At 36.8% G+C, this 20,310-nt stretch overlaps 1 protein-coding gene across 1 annotated transcript in view; it reads left to right on the forward strand.

The window, feature by feature from the left end:
* NRXN1 (neurexin 1) overlaps positions 1-20,310 on the forward strand; it is a 1,175,743-nt gene that overhangs the window by 1,008,289 nt on the left and 147,144 nt on the right. The window contains exon 18 of the mRNA XM_061155451.1: positions 19,999-20,088. Coding sequence (XP_061011434.1) covers positions 19,999-20,088 — 90 coding nt within the window. The remainder of the gene's footprint in view (positions 1-19,998; positions 20,089-20,310) is intronic.

The following is a 20,310-nucleotide window of genomic DNA, read 5'->3' on the forward strand; positions in this document are numbered from 1 at the left end:
ATTACAATCCTGGCTTTCCAGGTGGTGCTAGTGGTAAAGAACCCACCTGCCAACGCAGAAGATGTTAGAGATGTGTTTTCACTCCCTAGGTTGGGAAGATTGCTTGAAGGAAGGCATGGCAACCCACTCCACTATTCTTGCCTGGAAAATCTCATGGACAGAGGAAGCTGGCAGGCTATGGTCCATAGGTTCGCTAAGAATCAGACATCACTGAAGCACTTAGTATGCACTTTACAATCCTTTTAACTAAAGCTGAGGGAGTAATTAAGAAAGGACAATCGGAACCACTGTCTTCCAGAATTCGTAGTTTTTTAAACAAGAGGATGCTTTTTGACCTGCAGCTAGAGGATGCTTTTGGGAGGAGGTTTAACATGGATCTAGTCTTAGGAGATAGCCCATAGATTGACAGCTTGAGTTCCCATGGGCTCTTGAGAGAATTTGTACACATTTCTGAATCTATCATGATAAAGGGAAATTAACAGTGTCCACCAGGACAAGACTGATAACTGGAGCTAATTGTAAATTTCTGTTGAATTTTAATATATTCTGAGTGAAGAGGTAGTGATGAGCATAACTGTTTCATTTTCACAAAAATTTATATTCTTGATTGTAATTGAATTCTTACTCTGTAACTGAGTTATACCTCCCCAAATCATCTTACCCTTTGACACTCCTAGCATGCTATTAATAACATAGTTTACATTATTGTTATATCAAAATCATCCTACTTGTCCCATCAAAGCACTGAATCCAGTGGTAGGCACTAGTTTCCAGTAATTCTTCTTTCAAAGATACCCCAGTTTCCATCATTTTTTTATCTGCACTTGTATCATTTTAGTTACGTAACCTTTATCACAATTTTCCTATTATCAGCTATTGTTGTTATTTAGTGGCGAAGTCAGGTCCAACTCTTTGTGACCCCATGGACTGCAGTAGGCCAGGCTCCTCTGCCCTCCACTGTCTCCGGGAGTTTGGTCAACATGTCCTTTGAATCAGTGATGCTATCTAAACATCTCATCTTCTGCTGCCCTCTTCTTCTTTTGTTTTCGGTCTTTCCCAGCATCAGGGTCTTTTCCAATGAGTCAGCTCTTTGTATCGGGTGACCAAAGTATTGGGGCTTCAACGTCAGCATCAGTCCTTCCAATAAGATTCAGAGTTGATTTCCTTTAAGATTGACCTGGTTTGATCTCTTTGAAGTCCAGGAGACTCTCAAGAGTCTTCTCTAGCCCCACAGTTTGAAAGCATTAATTCTTAAGGCACGCAGCCTTCTTTATAGTCCAACTCTCACATCTGTACATGACTACTGGAAAAACCATAGTTTAACTATGTGAACTTTTGACAGCAAAGTGCTGTCTCTGCTTTTTAATGCACTGTTCAGGTTTATTACAGGTTTCCTTCCAAAGAGCAAGTGTCTTTAATTTCATGGCTGCAGTCACTGTCCACAGTGATTTTGAAGCCCAGGAAAATAAAATCTGTCACTGCTTTCAGTTTTTCTCCATTTGCCATTAAGTGATGGGACTGGATGCCATGATCTTAGTTTTTTGAATGTTGAGTTTTAAGCCAGCTTTTTCACTCTCCTCTTTCACCCTCATCAAGAGGCCTTTAGTTCTTTATTTTCTGCCATTAGAGTGATATCTGCTTATCTGAGGTTGCTGATATTTCTCCCAGCAATCATGATTCCAGCTTGTGATTCATCCAGCCCGGCATTTCACATGACGTACTCTACATAGAAATTAAATAAGCAGGGTGACAATATAGGGCCTTAACATACTCCTATCTGAATTTGGAACCTGTCAGTTCTTCCATGTTCTATTCTTACTGTTGCTTCTTGACCCATGTACAGGTTTCTCAGGAGATAGGTAAAGTGTTCTGATACTCCCATCTCTTTAAGAATTTTTTTACAGTTTGTTGTGATTCACACATTCAAAGGCTTTAGCATAGTCAGTGAAGGAGTAGACATTTTTCTGGAACTCCCTTGCTTTCTCCATGATCCAACGGATATTGGCAATTTCATCACTGGTTCATCTGCCTCTTTGAAACCCAGCTTGTACATCTGGAAGTTCTTGGTTCATCTACTGCTAAGCTTGAAAAATTTTGTGCATAACCCTACGAGCATGTGAAATGAGCACAATTGTATGGTAGTTTGAACATTTTTTGGCATTACTCTTTCGGGATTAGAATGAAAACTGACCTTTTCCAGTCTTGTGGCCCCTGCTGAATTTTCCAAGTGTGCTAACATATTGAGTGCAGCACTTTAACAGCATCCTCTTTTAATATTTTAAATATCTCAGCTGGAATTTCATTACCTCCATTAGCTTTGCTCATAGTAAAGCTTCCTAAGGCACACTTGACTTCACACTCCAGGATTTCTGGCTCTAGGTGAGCGACCACAACATTGTGGTTATCCAAGTCCTAAAACCTTTTTTGCATATTTCTTTTGTGTATTATTGCCACCTCTTCTTAATCTCTTTTGCCTCTTTTAGATTCTCACCCTTTCTGTCCTTTATTATGCCCATCCTTGCATGAAATGTTCCCTTGATATCTCCAATTTTCTTGAAGAGATCTCTAGTCTTTCTCATTCGATTGTTTTCCTCTATTCCTTTGCAGTATTCGCTTAAGAAAGCTTTCTTGTCTCTTTGGATAAGAGAGTCTCTGGAACTCTGCATTCATTTGGGTGTTATTTTTCCCTTTCTCCTTTGCCTTTCACTTCTCTTCTTTCCTCAGCTATTTATAAAGACTCCTCAGACAACCACTTTGCCTTCTTGAATTTCTTTTTCTTTGGGATGGTTTGATCACTGCCTCTTGTACAGTGTTACAAACTTCCATCCATAGTTCTTCAGGCACTCTGTCAATCAGATCTAATCTTCTGAATCTATTTGTCACCTCCACTGTATAAGGGTTTTGATTTAGGTGATACCTGACTTTACTTTTACCACCAGACATTTCCACAACTGAGCATCATTTCCACTTTGGCTCAGCCACCTCATTCTCTCTGAAGCTTCTGGTAATTGCCCTCAACTTTTCCCCAGTAGCGTATTGGACCAACCTCGGGAGATCATCTTCCAGGATCCTTTTGCCTTTTCATACTGCCTATGGGGTTCTCCAGGCAAGAGTAATGGAGTGGGTTCCCATTCCTCCTCCAGTGGACCACATTTTGTCAGAACTCTTCACTATGACCCATCCATCTCGGGTGGCCCTGTGCAGCATGGCTCATAGATTCACTGAATTACACAAGCCCCTTTGCCATGACAAGGCTGTGATACATGAAGGGGAGTATCAGTTATAGACTATATTCATTATGTTAACCCATTCAATGTATGGCCTAGATGCTTATCTTCCTTAAATTACTCTGATATATATCTCTTCCTACTCCTTAATTCTTCAGTGACTCCCCAAGGTGGACTACAGAAGGAGTAGAATTTGTGGGGATGAAGAGTTGTGTAGGGGTGATTTAGTCACTAAATCGTGTCTGACTCTTGTGACCCCTTGGACTATAGCCTGCCAGGCTCCTCTATCCATGGGATTTCCCAGGAAAAAAATATTGGAGTAAGTTGCCATTTCCTTCTCCAGGGGATATTCCCAACCCAGGTCTCCTGAATTGTAGGCGGATTCTTTACCAACTGAGCCAACAGGGATGCTGTGAAGAGAACTGTGTAGTAGAATCAAATGTCTTTCTCTCAGGTCTGATGTTTTCCACTTTGGAATCTTATTTTTCATATTTTATTTTTTGTTTTTATACATTAGACTTTTTAAAAAATATGATTTTCCTGATTAACGTTTTTCTAAGTAGCATTCACAATGTTACCAATTTCTTACCTTTGCAATAGAAAACCGAAGATAGTAGCTGTTTGTTTTTTGCTGTACTTGTAATTTCAGTTTCATAGTTTGAACTTGACTGTTGTTTGTCTATATTGAATATACCTAAAACCCATTTATTAGAAAAGCTATGTTTAATAATTGATTACATCTAGAGTATTTTAATGTATAGCCAAACCAAACAAATCCAAACACTAAGGTCTATTGTATTTGCTCATAATGTGTGATAATATTCTTTATTTACTTTTTCATTTCCTTTAAAAAGTAAATAACATAAACAATAGTAGTTTTATGAGATAATTTACTTCAACTCTTAATCAACCACGGTACCTTTCTTATTCTCTAATTCTCTTGTGGTGCTCAAGAGACCAATCTCTCAAGGTTATCAATCCCAAACTGAACAGGTTGAGAATTGGACCAGATTCTAGCTTTAAAGTCTATTTCATTCCTACAGGTCTGTGATTCCATGGAGTCTGTGAAAGCAATAATAGCCATCATAGAGTTAACAAAGACTGTGTACCAGAACCTGTTCTCAGGTGTTTTCAGTCACTTCACTTCAGTTGCTCAGTCATGTCTGACTCTTTGCAACCCCATGGACTGCAGCATGCCAGGCCTCCCTGTCCATCATCAACACCTGGAGTTTACTCAAACTCATGTCCATTGAGTCGGTGATGCCATCCAACCATCTCATCCTCTGTCATCCCCTTCTCTTCTCACCTTCAATCTTTCCCAGCATCAGGGTCTTTTCAAATGAGTCAGCTCTTCGCATCACCAAAGTATTGGAGTTTCAGCTTCAACATCAGTCCTTCCAATGAAATTCAGGGCTGATTTCCTTTAGGATGGACTGGTTGGATCTCCTTGTAGTCCATGGGACTCGCAAGAGTCTTCTCCAACATCACAGCTCAAAAGCATCAATTCTTTAGCTCTCAGCTTTCTTTATAGTCCAATTCTCACATCCATACATGACTACTGGAAAAACCATAGCCTTGACTAGACAGACCTTCATTCTTACAAATAATCTGGCAATTTATCCCCATTTTACAGATATGATGACACTTGGAATGTTAATATGTGTTTGAGTTGAGTACATTACTTAGAGTTGAACCTGAGATTTTTTTAATCCTCATAAAATCAAATAGATTTGATTATCTCTTTCCATAAATGTCAATAGCCTAGAGTATAAATATGTAGAAAAATCAGGATTTCACAGATTTGAAACTGGAAACTTTCTTGGAGCTATTAAAAGGAGACTTTTCTTCTTCGGTGAGAAATATGTCAGCTACATGTGCTATAATTTTCACCTATGTTATTGTGACAACGTCGAGTGTTTAAAAAGCTATGTATCCTTGATAGTATGCTCTGTTGTGACCCTTTCCCTAGTCATGAGATAAAATTTCTTTGTCATCACATAAAAAGTGTGGCAACCTAAAATCTTTGTTTTAAAAGTCTAGTCAAATAAAGTATCTCTGGCTATGCATGTCATTAGTGACAGGCTTGGGACCTTTTACCCTTGCTTCTTGTAGATCAGAGGTTTTTTAGTATACCACACCAGCTAAAGAGCAAAACATATTTTGCATAGACCTCTTTTGACATAAACTTTATTAAATACCAAGTTATTACAACATATAGCATATCTGCAATTTTGTCTATTTTTTGATGAAATATTGGACATACAATGCACTCACTTATGTCTGAGAGCTTATATGTGATGTTTCTCCTCAGAATGCCCAAGGGATTCTTAAAAAAGATTAGTAGTCCTATGACTTTTTTGACTCCCAGTTTTGCTATCCAAACTAGAACTGTTGTATCCTTACAAATAGTTAGCAGAGTCATGGTGTCAAATTTCATGAAGGGAATTGACTTCATATATAAACCAACTATTTCTTCTGTTTTCCTAATGTATTAATTAGAAAAGCAATCACTGCTGTGGCTACCTATTTTCCCTTTGGGAAAGCTGGATTGGGAGAGAATGGAGACTAGAATCACTGAATTTGCATTAGAATGGAGAATAGAATCAGTAAGTAAGTTTCCCCTCTTAATGGGGAAGAGGCTGGGAGCATGTGATAGACCTGATAGATTCCAAGGTGGAGAGATTTGGTATGATAAGGTGAAGGACAAAGGATAGTTGAAGAGAAAAGTGCCTGGGAGGGTACAGTTCATTCATTTATCTAGTAACTCATTCAAAAACCTTCCTTTAGTACCTCCCATGTGCCTCGTCCTCTGCAGGGAATACAGAGGTGACCAGAAACAGACACTGTTCTTATTCTCATGAGTTTACAGTTTGTTGGAAAGAAGACATTATTTCAAATAACCCCTGCACATAAAGAGTAGAAAATAAACTAGTGGGGGCCAGAATGAATGTCTAGCGCTAAAGTAGGTGGTGCTGCAGCAGTCCAGATGTTGGCTGGACTATAGCTTGGGGAGTGGAGAGGGAAAGACACTGATGTTGATAACGAAGGCATGGCTCTTCTTCAGACTCCAGGTACATGAGAAGAAAGCAGAAGTCAAGGTCAGTGGCAAAACTTTTCTGCTCCCTTCTACCAAGCATTTTCCCAAACCAAAAACAGATGGAAAGGTATATTGAAGTCTGACTCTATAGGTAAAGGTGGTGATGGTAAGTTCAGTGTCTCAGGAAATATGAGGGACCTTGAGATGATTATATGATGGGCTTCCTTGGTGGCTCAGCGGTAAAGAATCTGCCTGCAATGCAAGAGACGTGAGTTTGATCCCTCAGTTGGGAAGATCCCCTGGCAGAGGAAATGGCAACCCTCTCCAGTATTCTTGCCTGGAAAATCCCATGGATAGGGTCACAAAGAGTCTGACACAACTGAAGCTACTGAGTATGCAAGTCTTTCTGTTTTAGCTCCAATTAGTATAGTTATCCGTTTACCAGGCCTTCTACTGTCCCTGGGAACTTTCAGCAGAGGATCTCACCCTATGGCAGGACTACTTCACAGATGTTTGAAAATTGGCCCTGGCTCATTCTTTAGTGATAAGCCCTAAAAGAGAATGATAATAGAGTAAGATATCCATCCAGTTTTGATTACATGATAAGTATTTCAAGTTAATAGTCAAAGTTGCTATTTTTTGTTGTTGTTGGTATGGCTATTTGGCAAGTCACAAAAACTAATTACTGTCTCACAGAATCATTTTTGTGTTTATTTTAAAAGACTTCTCAGGCAGTTTCTAAGAATAGAAATTTGTATGAGTAATATAGGCTATGTCCTCTGGGACTTAGAATTGATTTACAGTTTTGAAAGTGGGCACAATAAATATTTGGTGATCTCAAAATATTTGCTAATTTGAAGAAAACCAGTATATTTCAATAAAAGAATCTTACCTTATTGAACCATTAATATTAGTAGAGATTTATTTTGTGCAGTAATTTTTTTGGAATGGAATCTTTTAAAATGCATTAGAAGTTGAATGCCAACACTACGTTTTTAATAGTACTGCAGTGGTCTATGCTCATGAAGCTATAGGAATCACAAACTAAAGAAAATGGTTTTCAAATTTTTTAAAAAAATTTTTAGTTATTTGACTGTAAAAGTTGTTCTATAGACCATGCACAAGCACACGCGCTCAGTCGTGTCTGACTCTTTGCAACCCTATGGTCTGTAGCCCTTCAGGCTCCTCTGTCCGTGGAATTTTCCAGGCAAGAATATTTAGTGGGTTGCCATTCCCTACTCTAGGGGATCTTCCCTATCCAATGATCAAACTCACATCTCTTGCCTCTCCTACATTGGCAGGCCAATTCTTTTCCACTGTGCCACCTGGGGAGCCCCGAAATATATATATATACCTCATGCCAGAGTCAATTTCATCATTATCTTTTAACCTAATGCAATATGTAAATTGGTAGACTTTGTTTGGTAACTATGCTTAACTACCAGAATTGTGTTGCAGAATATTATGATACGCAGCAAATCCAAAAAAGGACAAGATAAATTATTTAACCAGAATTAGAAATTAAAATGGATATGATTTTTTAAGTACTGTATTAAATTGCAAATCCAAAAGTACTTGTTTCTAGCCCTTTTGGCAATGAGTGGCAAAATACAGTCACATCTGCTTACCACTAAAGGTCTTTGAATAAGCCAACAATATATGATTTTAAATCATCCCTAGATTAATTTGCTAGGGCCACCATAACAAAATACCACAGACTGGGTGGCTCACACGGCAGAAAGGAATCAATTTAATCATAACTTTTAAAGCCCTATCTCTGAATACAGTCAGATTCTGAGGTACTGGGCATTAGGGCCTCAACATATGAATTTTGGGGGGACACAAGTCATAGCAGTTTGGAGGTGTTTGAAGGGTTCTTGTGTGGAAGATAGCTACAAACTGTTGATTTCCGCTGAAGTTACTGCAAGTTGCCAGTTAGATTTCAAAGACTTAAGGAAAGAATTTAATGAAGTGTTAATTAGGTCAGAGTTGTATGGCCCAATTAGTTTAGCCCTATCCTTGCAAATGACATAATGTAACTACAGAGGAGCTGGGTTGTAGAATAACACAGAGAACATGTAAGTGGATCAGTTCCAGCTGTTCTTACTAATAAAGCATCAGCTTAAAGTTTGTTGGATGTTTTTATACTTTTGATCCTCTCTCCATTCCATTCTCTGTGTAGGAATCCACTAGAAGTCACAGTTGGCTTAAGTTTAAAGGGGAATACTGAGGGCAGTGGAGAAATTCATGGCCTTATTTGAAGTGATGCAATGAGACTACTCTGCCTACTGCATTCTGTAGGATGCCTGGATCTCAATGAGTGATCTTCACCCACACCAGGAGTTAGACTTGGGCCACTACCGGCAGATTTTCAACTCTGTTCTTATCAGATTTTATTGGATGTGAAGTCTCTTGAGGATGTTTCCTGAGCCAGAAATACCTCCCAAAGTACAGTTCCCTAGATCTCAGGTGTTTGCGATACCAGAGAAAAGATTTTACTTAGCTAAATTTGGGACAAAGAGGTTTGTAAAGACTACCAGTTGATTTGAAGAAGTGCTTTAGATTCCCTCTTAAAATTGTCCTCTCATTTCTCTAGTGCTAAGCATTTAAGACAAAGAGGAGGTAAACCTCTTCTCTTTTCAAATGTCATAATATACTCTTTCTCTCTCCTAGTCTCTTACCCACTTTTTATAAAATCTAAAGCTCCTAAAATCTAATCTCTGCTGGCCTTTCTCCTCTTGAAATGGCTGTCAGAGCAGTGACATGCTTTGGTGGGTGGTTAGAAAGAAGCAAGAGGACTGTCTACATGGTGAGAGGTGTGTTCAGCTGAAAGAAGAAAGAAGACAAGCCTATAACATTAAAAGTATTGGAAAAAATGTAATGGTTTAATTTTAAAGGTTTCTCTTTAGGATGATTGAAAGTCTTCATACATTTCCCAAAGCACTATGAGATAGTTAAAAAAAAAAAAAAAAAAAAAGAAGTGGAGGAAAAGAAAAAACCTTGCCAATTCAAAGATTTCATACACTTCAAAGAAATTTTCAGTATTAGAAACATTGATATTTTGTTTTTAATGGCTCTAAAATAAATCCATCATAAAACCCAACAGATAGCATGTTTTAACAGATGGCATAATGCATGTCTTCCTGGTTCTACCTTAAACTTGGGGCTGTCAGTCATTAGCATTGAAGATGTCTTGGGGTCTCCACCGTCCACTGACCTCATGTTACAGATAGTAGGACTAAGTTGCTTTAGGCCACACAGTATCCACTTCTGTTTATAGTTTCTATGACCCTTCTTTGCCACAAGCAAAGAAGGGGGAGAGGAAGAAGAGTTAAAGATGTCCTATTTGCAGTACATCTCTTAGACGTGTTAATATACAGATTAAAATGCCATTTAGAGACCTCAGTGATATCAAATGTTTTCTTATTCCAGGAGCAGCTTCGTTTCTACACTGCTGCACAGAACAGATGGTGGACCCCTAAATTGTCTTTTTCCTTTGACCTCCTTTCAGTTGTACCCACTGGCTTACAGGTAGTCATGCATAAACCTCTGAGAAAGGAGCTGACATTGCTTGAGAGAAAAATGCAGCGATTTTGACAAAGCACCTATGGGGTTCAGGACATCACTTATAATAAGTCTAGTTCCTTGACCTTTATTTGTCCTAGGAAAGAAAAATAGATTTGTTTTACACTCTTCTCACACCTACCTCAGCTACCTTCCTGAGCTCAGATGGGTGAGAAACAATTTCCATGACCTTTATATTTCTAGATATGTCATATTAAGCAGATTTTACCAGATGACAAATAATGACACAATCACAATGTAATAGTTAATATTTACTGAATGGTTATCTGTGCAAGGCACTGTACTAAGAGATTTTTATATATTGTAAATATCATGTCACTTATTCTTATAAACACTTATTTTGCAGATAATAGAACTGTTATTCAGAGGTGTTATGCTCCTGGTTCAGTGTTACCCAGCTAGTTAATAGTAAATACTAAAGTTAATAGTAAAGCCAGGATTTGAACCCAGGTATTAGAGTTCAATATCTTAAATACCAAGAATTCTCGTTGTACAATGAATCTGATCACACTGGCACTTTCTTCTAGGAAATAATTGCTGACAACCAAAACAAAATTTTATTGAGGGAAAGTTATTAGGGTTTTAAGTTCAAATTCACAGTGTTCTATTTGCCTACAAAAGAAAAATGATTATTTTACTTAAGAGGTTTTGTATTTTATGAAATTGAAGAGGCTGGCATTGATCCAACAGCTGTATCTTAGCCTATCCTCTGCACTTGCAGGGCATTTAATCTTAAATAATTTGTGTACAGTAGAGAAATCCCATCTTTCTAAATGAAGAAAAAAAAAAAAAAAAAACTCTCCCTGCATTCTAATTACTTTTAGAAGAGAGAGATTGAAGTCCATTGAAAACGGTTAGAATGCAGTAGAAATCAGACATATTTTTTTTCACTAGAGGATAAGGAACTTTCTCAATACCATTTGCAGGCTATATCAGACCATCTTTGAGACATTTACTTATTTCCTCTCCCACAGACCAGTCTAAATACTGAGAAGAATAGACTAAAAGTCAAGGTTGCTGTGAGGAGGTAGAAAATCCATCTGTACACTTACTTCTCTGATTTTCAGAAATAAATAAGTGGGAAAAGAAGGCTGAGAGAGTATATATGTAAGTTCTTATTAGGGTGGATAAGCGTAAATGTTGACATTATGATTTAGAAAGGGCATAAGGCTTTCATATCTGGGAAAATTGCAAAATGCTATTTGTAAGGTAATGTGGGGATGTTCTTACATTTCATTTTTCTTATTCTCTCCATTGAGTGATATCCATCAGTGGTCCTGTCTGTTTCAACACAGCTAGTACAAAAGAGCTCTTTAGTATGCGTGATAACAGAGTATGACCCTTAATCTATCAGAGTATGTTCTATATTTTCTTATCTGCTTCTCCCGGATGCTTTCATTTCTTTCTTTTTTTTTCACTGCTGGTTTTCCATATGATCCTCCAGTTGTTTTTTTGTTTTTGTTTTTGTATTAGGAATCCAATGGCCTAGAAGCCTTAGGGAAGAACCTATAAATCACTGTTCATTACACATAGGCAATGAGACACGAAGTTCACAAGGTTACCTTTATTTCTAATTCTTTTGATGGAACAATATCTGAAATAAAATTTTTGAATGTAAGTAGCTTCACTTTTCACTTTTATGCATTGGAAATGGAAATGGCAACCCACTCCAGTGTTCTTACCTGGAGAATCCCAGGGATGGGGTCGCACAGAGTTGGACACGACTGAAGTGACTTAGCAGCAGCAGCAGCTAGCAGGAACATATGCTCCTAAAAATCTTTCTATAAAGGCACACTAGATATCTTAATGTATTGCCACATAACAGAGGGACATGAAAGGAGAAATTTCTTAAGCCAGTTAGAAATGTGCTAAGCTTCTGATTTCTTCACCAAAGCACTGTTGAAGCCTACATAGATAGCTTGTGGTTTTCCATGTCCAGCATCATAGCAGTCTAACATGAAGATATTATTTAACTAGATACAAAGGCCTGCTGTTTCTCAGAAGGAACTGGGATGCCTGTGAAGCATTAGTCACGAACAGAGTATTTCCTTACTTGGACAGCCTGTTCTTTCTTCAGCTGTGTAAGTGGGCTGACTGGCAGGGCACTTGGGTGTGCCACCCTCTGTTGCTATAACATTGTGTTAAGATATTACATTTGATTTGTAGAAAATGCTTCTTTTTTTAAGAAATAGTAGGGGCAAAATTACAGTGCTTATAAATATATCAACAATATTCAATTAAATTTTGAAAAAGATCACTCATCATCCCTCCATCCTAACACAAATATTTTCATTTCTGCATATTACCCGCAAATTCTTGCCAACTGACATAGTGTTTTACTTAATAGTTCTAACATTGTGTGTATTACATGTTTCACTTTGCATGACAGAAGTATTTTAACCATGTTTATTCATATCTGTAATTATTTTGAGTCAAAATATATTATGTTAGAGAATGTATAAATGTATAAAGTAGATGTAGGAGTGTAGAGCTTTATGAAGTTACAGAGAATAACTACTTATCAACCTTTTGAAGATTAATATCCACATTACAATACATTTTTATCTGATTGTAATTTCAATAAAATTTAGATTATTTGCAATCTAGGTAAAATCCTTTGTGTTCTGTCACACCTTCTTTGTTCTAATCCATTTTCCTCTGTGAACTTCTGTGGCAACTACAGTTCAAATGGTGGTTTATTGTATAGGTATGCCAAGTCATGCATTATGTTGAATTTCCATCTAACTTTCTTAATTTGGCCCTTGAGTCCCCAGCCAAAGTCTAAGCACATATGCCTGACACAGTACTTTGACTACACAGTCAGTGCTTGTATGTTGACTTCATTGAATCAGATTGTTTTCCTAAAGTCTACCTAAGCTATACTAAAGAAACAAAGGATTTGACTACTGGAACTAGAAAAGGAAAGTAAAGACTTTTGGTGACCTAAGATATGTCTAGGAAGAGTAGACATGGATCCATGACATCGACGAGTGGCATGAGAGCAGAGATAAGAGATGGACAAGGAAGGAAAAACAAAGGCAATATGAAATCCAACCATAAAGTGAATTTACCATAAATGATATATTTATTTATCATAAATTATATGATGCTTTATATTGTATATAAATTATGATAAATAATAAATAATATCAAAAGGAGAAATAAGTTGGCCAGACTCAGATGTGTGTGTATGTATGTGTGTTTGTGTTGGAATGAGTGGGGTTGCTGAGGTGTATACAGAGACGCAGGAAATTTGCAAAGCAAGGTGAATGGCATCAGAGGATTAGCTTGTTTGTAGAAATTGAAAGTCCAGTGACTAGAATTTAAAGAGTTAGAAATACATGGTTTCAAGATGAAACTGGAGAAGTCAGAAGCCAAAGGATGTATATGTTTGTTATGTACCCAACAAAAATCATAGAAAATTATGTAATACACAGGACAAATATTTTCATTAGAACATCTACATTTTTTTTCACAACTTTGTCCCTTCAGGAGTATCAATTATGTTCAAGATCTACTTATTTGGAATATTGCTAGCTAAATTAGGTTCTACCATATTGTATGATTAATATAACTACTAGTACAGTATTTAGTTGGAAATTATGTGATAATTCTGCTTTTAACACCTAATTTTTCAAAACTGTATTATACTTTTACTTTGCTTTATGGGTCTAGGCATATCCAAATGCCATGTTCTCAATTACAGACAAAGCCTAAAAGCTGACTCCTAAGCTTCTCTGGAAGTATGTATAGCTTTTAGGAACCCTTTCGTGTTTCCTTTCCCAGTATTTAAAAGAGCAGGAATTAAGAAGCCTTCAAAAGAAACAAGTATCTTTGTTTTCACTTTCATATTATTCTGAATAAATGTTGGGTTCATAGTGTTGCTTTTCCTTATTGTTTTCCAAGTATATTACTATGTCATATCAAAAACTGCCACTTTTATTTCCAAGGAGAAATGATACATCAGGGGAGATCTATGAAAATGAGAGTAGAAAAACATGTTAGCGAAGTTCATATAGTTTGTCTCTCCTGACCAATAGTCATAAAAATATGATTACAATTTTATTCCCTTATTTTTCTGAGTCCCACCATGAAATTTAACTCCACGTCAAGGATTTGAGTTTTATTACTCCTTGCTGCTTACCTTGATTCTTTGAAATTATTCATTTCCTTGATATCTGCTGATTTATAAAAAAATAAATAAATACACTATGCTGTGACCAAATATTATTGGTTAGATGCGAAAGTAAAACTATCCAGAATTCAATCAAAATTGAGGATGCTACACTCTGAAATCTGAATGATCAGATTTTCCTTTCTATTCTTCACCTGTGGAACCTTGTTTGAAATGCCCCATTATATATAGCTTGTTGTTCTTTAGTCGCTAAGTCATGTCTGACTGTTTTGCAACCCTGTGGACCATAGCCCACCAGGCTCCTCTGTCCGTGGGATTCTCCAGGTGAGAATGCTGGAGCAGGTTGCCATTTTCTTCTCCAGGGGATCTTCCTGACACAGGGATCGAACCCACATCTCCTGCATTGACAGGCAAGTTCTTTACCACTGAGTCATAGTACCTTAAACCTAAGTGGCCACACCAGTCAGAGCTAGAAGCTCTCGATTGGTAGTGGTATTACTACGTGGAGCCTTGTTGTTTAGCCACTAATCCATGTCCAGCTCTTCTGCCACCCCGTGGACTGTAGCCCAGTAGGCTTCTCTATCCTGTGGTTTTCCCAGGCAAGAATACTGGAGTGGGTTGCCATTTCCTCCTCCAGGGAATCTTCCCCACCTGGGGATCAAACCTGTGTCTCCTGCATTGGCAGGCAGACTTTTTACAACTGAGCCACCGGAGAAACCCCACATGGGGCCTGCTTCCTGTCAAAATACTGAATCCTGAAACTGATACAATGTTAGAAATCAATCATATTTCAATTTTTAAGGTTATTAATTAAAAATTACCAAATCCTTCAGTTTAAAGAAAAATAAACCAACATTTACATATTCTTTTATTGCTTAGAAATTACTTCAACAGAGACATACATGTTACTGGTGACATTTTCAGTGGAGGTACCAATTTTCACCCATATAAAATTAACTGAAGAATAAAGACCATAAATCAAAAGGAAAACCTCATTCCACTTTTATTAGAGTAAAGGAAGTATGCGACTAAATTATTATCCTTTATGCAATGAGAAGCTCTGGTTCTAGAAACCTAATTTATCTGCTCGATAGATTGCTGCAGTTGATTTGCATGCTTTTTAAAAAGTTGAAACTCTACTTGGACCATTTTTATAATTCCAAAATGAGAAAGTCTTAGATAAGTGGGCCATTACTGTTTTATTCTCACCTTGGATTTAGGATACTTGAAGATGAAAATTGCTTCTCACCTTTGATTTGATTTGGATTTTCAGATACATTTTCTTTGTAAAAAATATCTTCTATCAGTATAAACCTGCAACCTCTGACTGTCCAGAGAAAGCCCATGTAATATTTCTGCATCCCAACACACTTGGTATCAAATCTCAACACTTTCCAAAGAAAAGAAAAGGTCATCAGAAATGATATTTATCTTTGACCTTTCCTGATCAAATGGGTTGTTTTTATGTCCTTTATATTGTATGTAAAATTTAGAAGTATACCGAAATGTGGACAGGATTAAATAAAATTAACACAATCACATAGAGTTACTGGATATGTTGTAAATAATATAACACCATGAGTTTCTAAAGGGATGAAATGCATTTAGGGCAATATCTTAGAATGCTGCTTCAGTCCGATTCTGTGTGTCCCTATGGACTACATACAGCCCGCTCGGCTCCACTGTCCATGAGATTCTCCAGTCAAGAATACTGGAGTGGGTTGCCATTTCCTTCTTCAGGGCAGCTTCCCAACCCAGGGATCAAACCCAGGTCTCTTAACGTCTTACCTGCATTGGCAGGTGGGTTCTTTACCACTAATACCACCTGGGAAGCCCAATATCTTAGAATAATATACCTAATTTATGACTTCATGTTCCACTTGTTAATGAAAATCATGATGTAGAGGCAAAATGTGGGCTTATTCCTAGCAAACTAAAACAATCTGAGCTATTCCTTACCCACTACTAGAAGGAGTTTGGGAATCATCTGTTAGAAGGATATTGTCACTCTACTGTAATTAGATGTGTCTTTGTTGATAATGTATTGGACATGAGTTTGAGCAAGCTCTGGGAGTTGATGATGGACAGGGAAGCCTGGCATGCTGCAGTCCATGGGGTCACAAAGAGTTGGACATGATTGAGCAACTGAACTGAATGTATTTATATTTATTTTTGAAGAAAAGACATTAATTTTTTATTCTAGTAGAAGAACAAAGAATTTAGAGAATAAAGTCAACATATAATGAAGTAAGCACCATCTAATTTCCTATCTATTACACCAAGAATAAAGTCTATCCTTGGAAGGCAGGAGAAGAAGGGGATGACAGTATGAGATGGTTGGATGACGTCACCAATTCAATGGACATGAGTTTGAGCAAAATCTGGGAGATAGTGAAGGACAGGGAAGCCTGGTGTGCTGCAGTCTGTGGGGCCGCAAAGAGTCAAACATGACTTAGCGACTGAACAACAACAAACTGGATTTCAAAATCAAATATTCCAATTTAAAAATTATTATCAACTAAAAGGCATCTGAAATTTGGGGGTTATACGATTGTATGACCCCATTTGTATGGCTATCTTTCTTAAATATCATTGTGTCATTTTATACCTATCTATGCTGCCTACTCTAATTTTTTCTTCTTGTTAACACAGATCACCTCTTTGCTATTCATTGGGAATTCAGTGTTTTGTTGTTGTTGTTTTAAGCTGAATCTCATCAAGAATCTTCAAAAGCTATTGCTGATTTAAATTGTGCTATAGCAATCATGCTAATTGTTCTGTGGGTGCCAGTTAAAGGTATGAGGGCAAACTGTATGTGTGTATGCATGTGTGTGTATGTATTCTTGTGTTTTTATGCACTATTTTCAAAATCATTCAAAAGCCATCTATTCCCTCCATCTGTATTATGTAAGACTTTTCTCTCTACTTTGAGTGTGTGTGTGTGTGTGTGTGTGTGTATGCTCAGTCATGTCCAACTCTTTGCAATCCTATGTACTGTAACCTGGCTGGGCTCATCTGTCCATGGGATTTTCCAAGCAAGAATACTGGACTCGGTTGCCATTTCCTCTAGGGGATCTTCCCGACCCAGGGATCGAACCCATGTTTCCTGTGTTTCCTGCATTGGCAGGTAGATTCTTTACCACTGAGCCACCTGGGAAGATTTCTCTCTACTTTCCCTGCTAATGATAACTATGATTATCTACTTTGTGGTACGGGGCAGTTATTATTAAAAATAATGAACTGATTGACTAAATGGATGTTCAAATCATTAAAGACCTAAAATTATAATTGAAATGTTTCCTTTGAAAAGTACAAAGAGAAACTTAGCTACATGCAGTCTATCCTCTGGGCACAAGTGTTTGCTTTCTTGTGAATGTTGTTAGCCTGTGAAGATGAGATAATGGTGCCACGGAAGCTATCAGAATTTAAAACAAGATTTCCTTTATTACTTCATTCTACAAACATTGCTTTGGAGTTTGTATGATAGGTATTGTGCACACACTGAGAACACAACAGTAAGCCCTCCAGATAATACCTGACCTCATGGAATTTCAGAGTTCAGAGAAAAAACAGTTATTGAATGTGCAATTGCAAGGTCAGTTCTTGTTTCTATAGGGCATATATCAAGTGCGAGGAAAGTATTTATTCAAGTGTCCTGATTTAATTTGAGAATGTCAGTGAAGACCTCCTGAGAACTAATGTTCCTGCCAAGAAGACTCCCTTAATGAGTCATGTTTGGCTAAGGAGAGATGAGAATGGGATGGGAGTGAGGGAAACTCAAGTAGAGGGGAGTACAAGTGAAGAAGTCCAGAGGTGAAAGGAGGGCCTTAGGAGAATTGAAAGAAGTCTCAGTTTCCATGAGGATGGAAAGAGGAGAGCAAGGCAGTGACTACTATGAGATGAGGTAGGGGAGGTGGGAAGAGACCAGATCATGGAAGTCATCGTAAACCTCATCATGTTGGTTGATATTTTATCCTAAAGGCAACAGGCAGGTTACAATAGACAAGTGGCATGATTGGGTAGTGGCTGACAATGGGTGGGACTGATTGCAGAGAGGATCCAGAGAGATCTATTAGTATATTGTAGTAGTAACTGGCAAGAGGTGATTTGCAGTCTGGACTTGGGTGGTGTCTGAGGGAAGTTTAAATCATTTCTGATAATGGGAACACTCTAGCATGAAAACTTGGACAAAGAGCTACATAATTATAAAGTTGTCAGGAGAATCATACCGGTGTAAATTGGCATGCGTGTTGGTCAACAAAGAAATCCATAGAGCAAAGATTATGTGTTTTTGAAAATAGTTTATCAAATTATGTATATAAGCATGTTCATTACATAAATCATATATGTCAAAAACACATTCATCAATAAACATGCTGCCATAAGACAACCAATATTAAATTTTAGTATATTTTTCCAAATATATATGTATACAGGCATACAAAAGAGAATGTAAATTGAACACACTTTTTGAAAATGAAGATAGATTTAGAATTTAGGCTATATTATCCTTTTTAGAAAATTATCAATATACCAATATATGTTCCCATAGGAAAAAAATATTCTAACATTTTAATAACTTCATAATACAGAGAAATACATATGTGTTTTTGTTAAGCTGTATATTTGATTCCATTTTGATATTTGCACTTTCAATTAAATACTAATGTATGAAATATTTTCACTCATGTAAAACTTCAGAAGACAAATTGATAGAGTCTAAATGATAGTTCTTTTCTCTTTCTCTAAAAGTATGTGACCAATATCATGGTGGGTTTTTTTGGTAAGTATAGTGTACAATAAGACCAGCCCAAGGAAACATATTAATTATTCTAAATGTAAGAAAATTTATATCTTTTATCTTCCCCAGTAAAATGCTCTAGTCTTTTCCTATGGGCAGTACTACCATTCATCATTTCTTTCACCTCTGAGTTCCCATCTGAGCTATTACTAAAATTCCTTAGTGCAAGTTTCCATGTTAACTAATTTTCATAGAATAGAAAACTTCTGGCAATATACACAATTGAGTGCTGAGATGGAAGCCTAGATTCTTCCTAAGTGCTTTATAGATCAAGAAAACAGTCATCTATTTGCAAGCATTATTCAAGGTCATTTTAAACTATGTTTTTATCAGATTAATTTTTTGTTCAAAGAATCAAGGCTCCTACATAGTTTAGAGCTATGAATACAGACCACTATTGTGGTTTGTGTTTGTTCCTGAAGCTACCATGCCTTTTTTAGAATAGTTTAATAAAAAGCAAATATTTGAGTATATAATTTTTTTAAAAATGTTATACGCATCAGCATGTCAAGCTTTAAATGAAACTGAAGGACACTCAAATAAAGTCACTTTTGTCAAAGCCTTTTCCTATCATAACATATTTGGATGATGCAAGATGTATTCCCTTATGATGTCCAAGTGGTTGATAAGCCGATTTCTGTGGAATATAGAAGAACTATTCGGACTTTGTGGTTTCCTTAAATGAGATGAATAAGAATTTCTCTTTTCTGAATAGGACATAAAGTATGCGAGGCCTATTTTAGATGCTTCAGTGTGCCAAAGATGGTATTAAGTTTGGTGTTCATAAATTACTAATCTGGAATAAGAGATTGGATGTATTTTGAAAACTTAAACCTGTTTCACCTGAACATGTTTAACTAGTTAATAAGAAACATCAAAAAGACAAAACCCTGAGATCAACGGTCATTTTTTTGTAAAGCTATTATATGCTGTTTAAATTGGTTGTTCGGGTCTGTCTATAACATAAGTTTTAATAACCTAGCTCAAATGCAGATTTCTAATTTTCAATTAACATAGGAATAATTTTGTTTGCTAAAATAAAATAAATGAATGAATGACAAGTCTGAAACATGAAATGTTCTAGGTAGAACTTTTTAAAATTCCAAATTTCAAAAAATCATGTGGCAACTGTATAGCTCAAGCTTTAAGTATTAACTTTTAACCTTTGACCTTACAGATTTTAACCAATGAAATGTCTCTTTAAACTTTAAAGGAAACAATGATAACGAGCGCCTGGCGATTGCTAGACAGCGAATTCCATATCGACTTGGTCGAGTAGTTGATGAATGGCTACTCGACAAAGGTAAAAAACATTGATTAAAACTTCAAATAAAAAAATAATTTGAACATAACCAAGTAGTACTTCATTGTAACACTAATAAACATAAAAAATAAATTTTCCGTAAAACTAAATTAAAAACAGATTTAAAACAGTAAAATGTAGATAGTAATATTTGCATTCCTTGTATAATACTTTCTATACATTTTTAGACGTACCAGCTGTTTAATAATCTTACCCTGTTAA

The sequence above is a fragment of the Dama dama genome, chromosome 11, assembly GCF_033118175.1.
Source record: "Dama dama isolate Ldn47 chromosome 11, ASM3311817v1, whole genome shotgun sequence".
Taxonomy (NCBI): domain Eukaryota; kingdom Metazoa; phylum Chordata; class Mammalia; order Artiodactyla; family Cervidae; genus Dama; species Dama dama.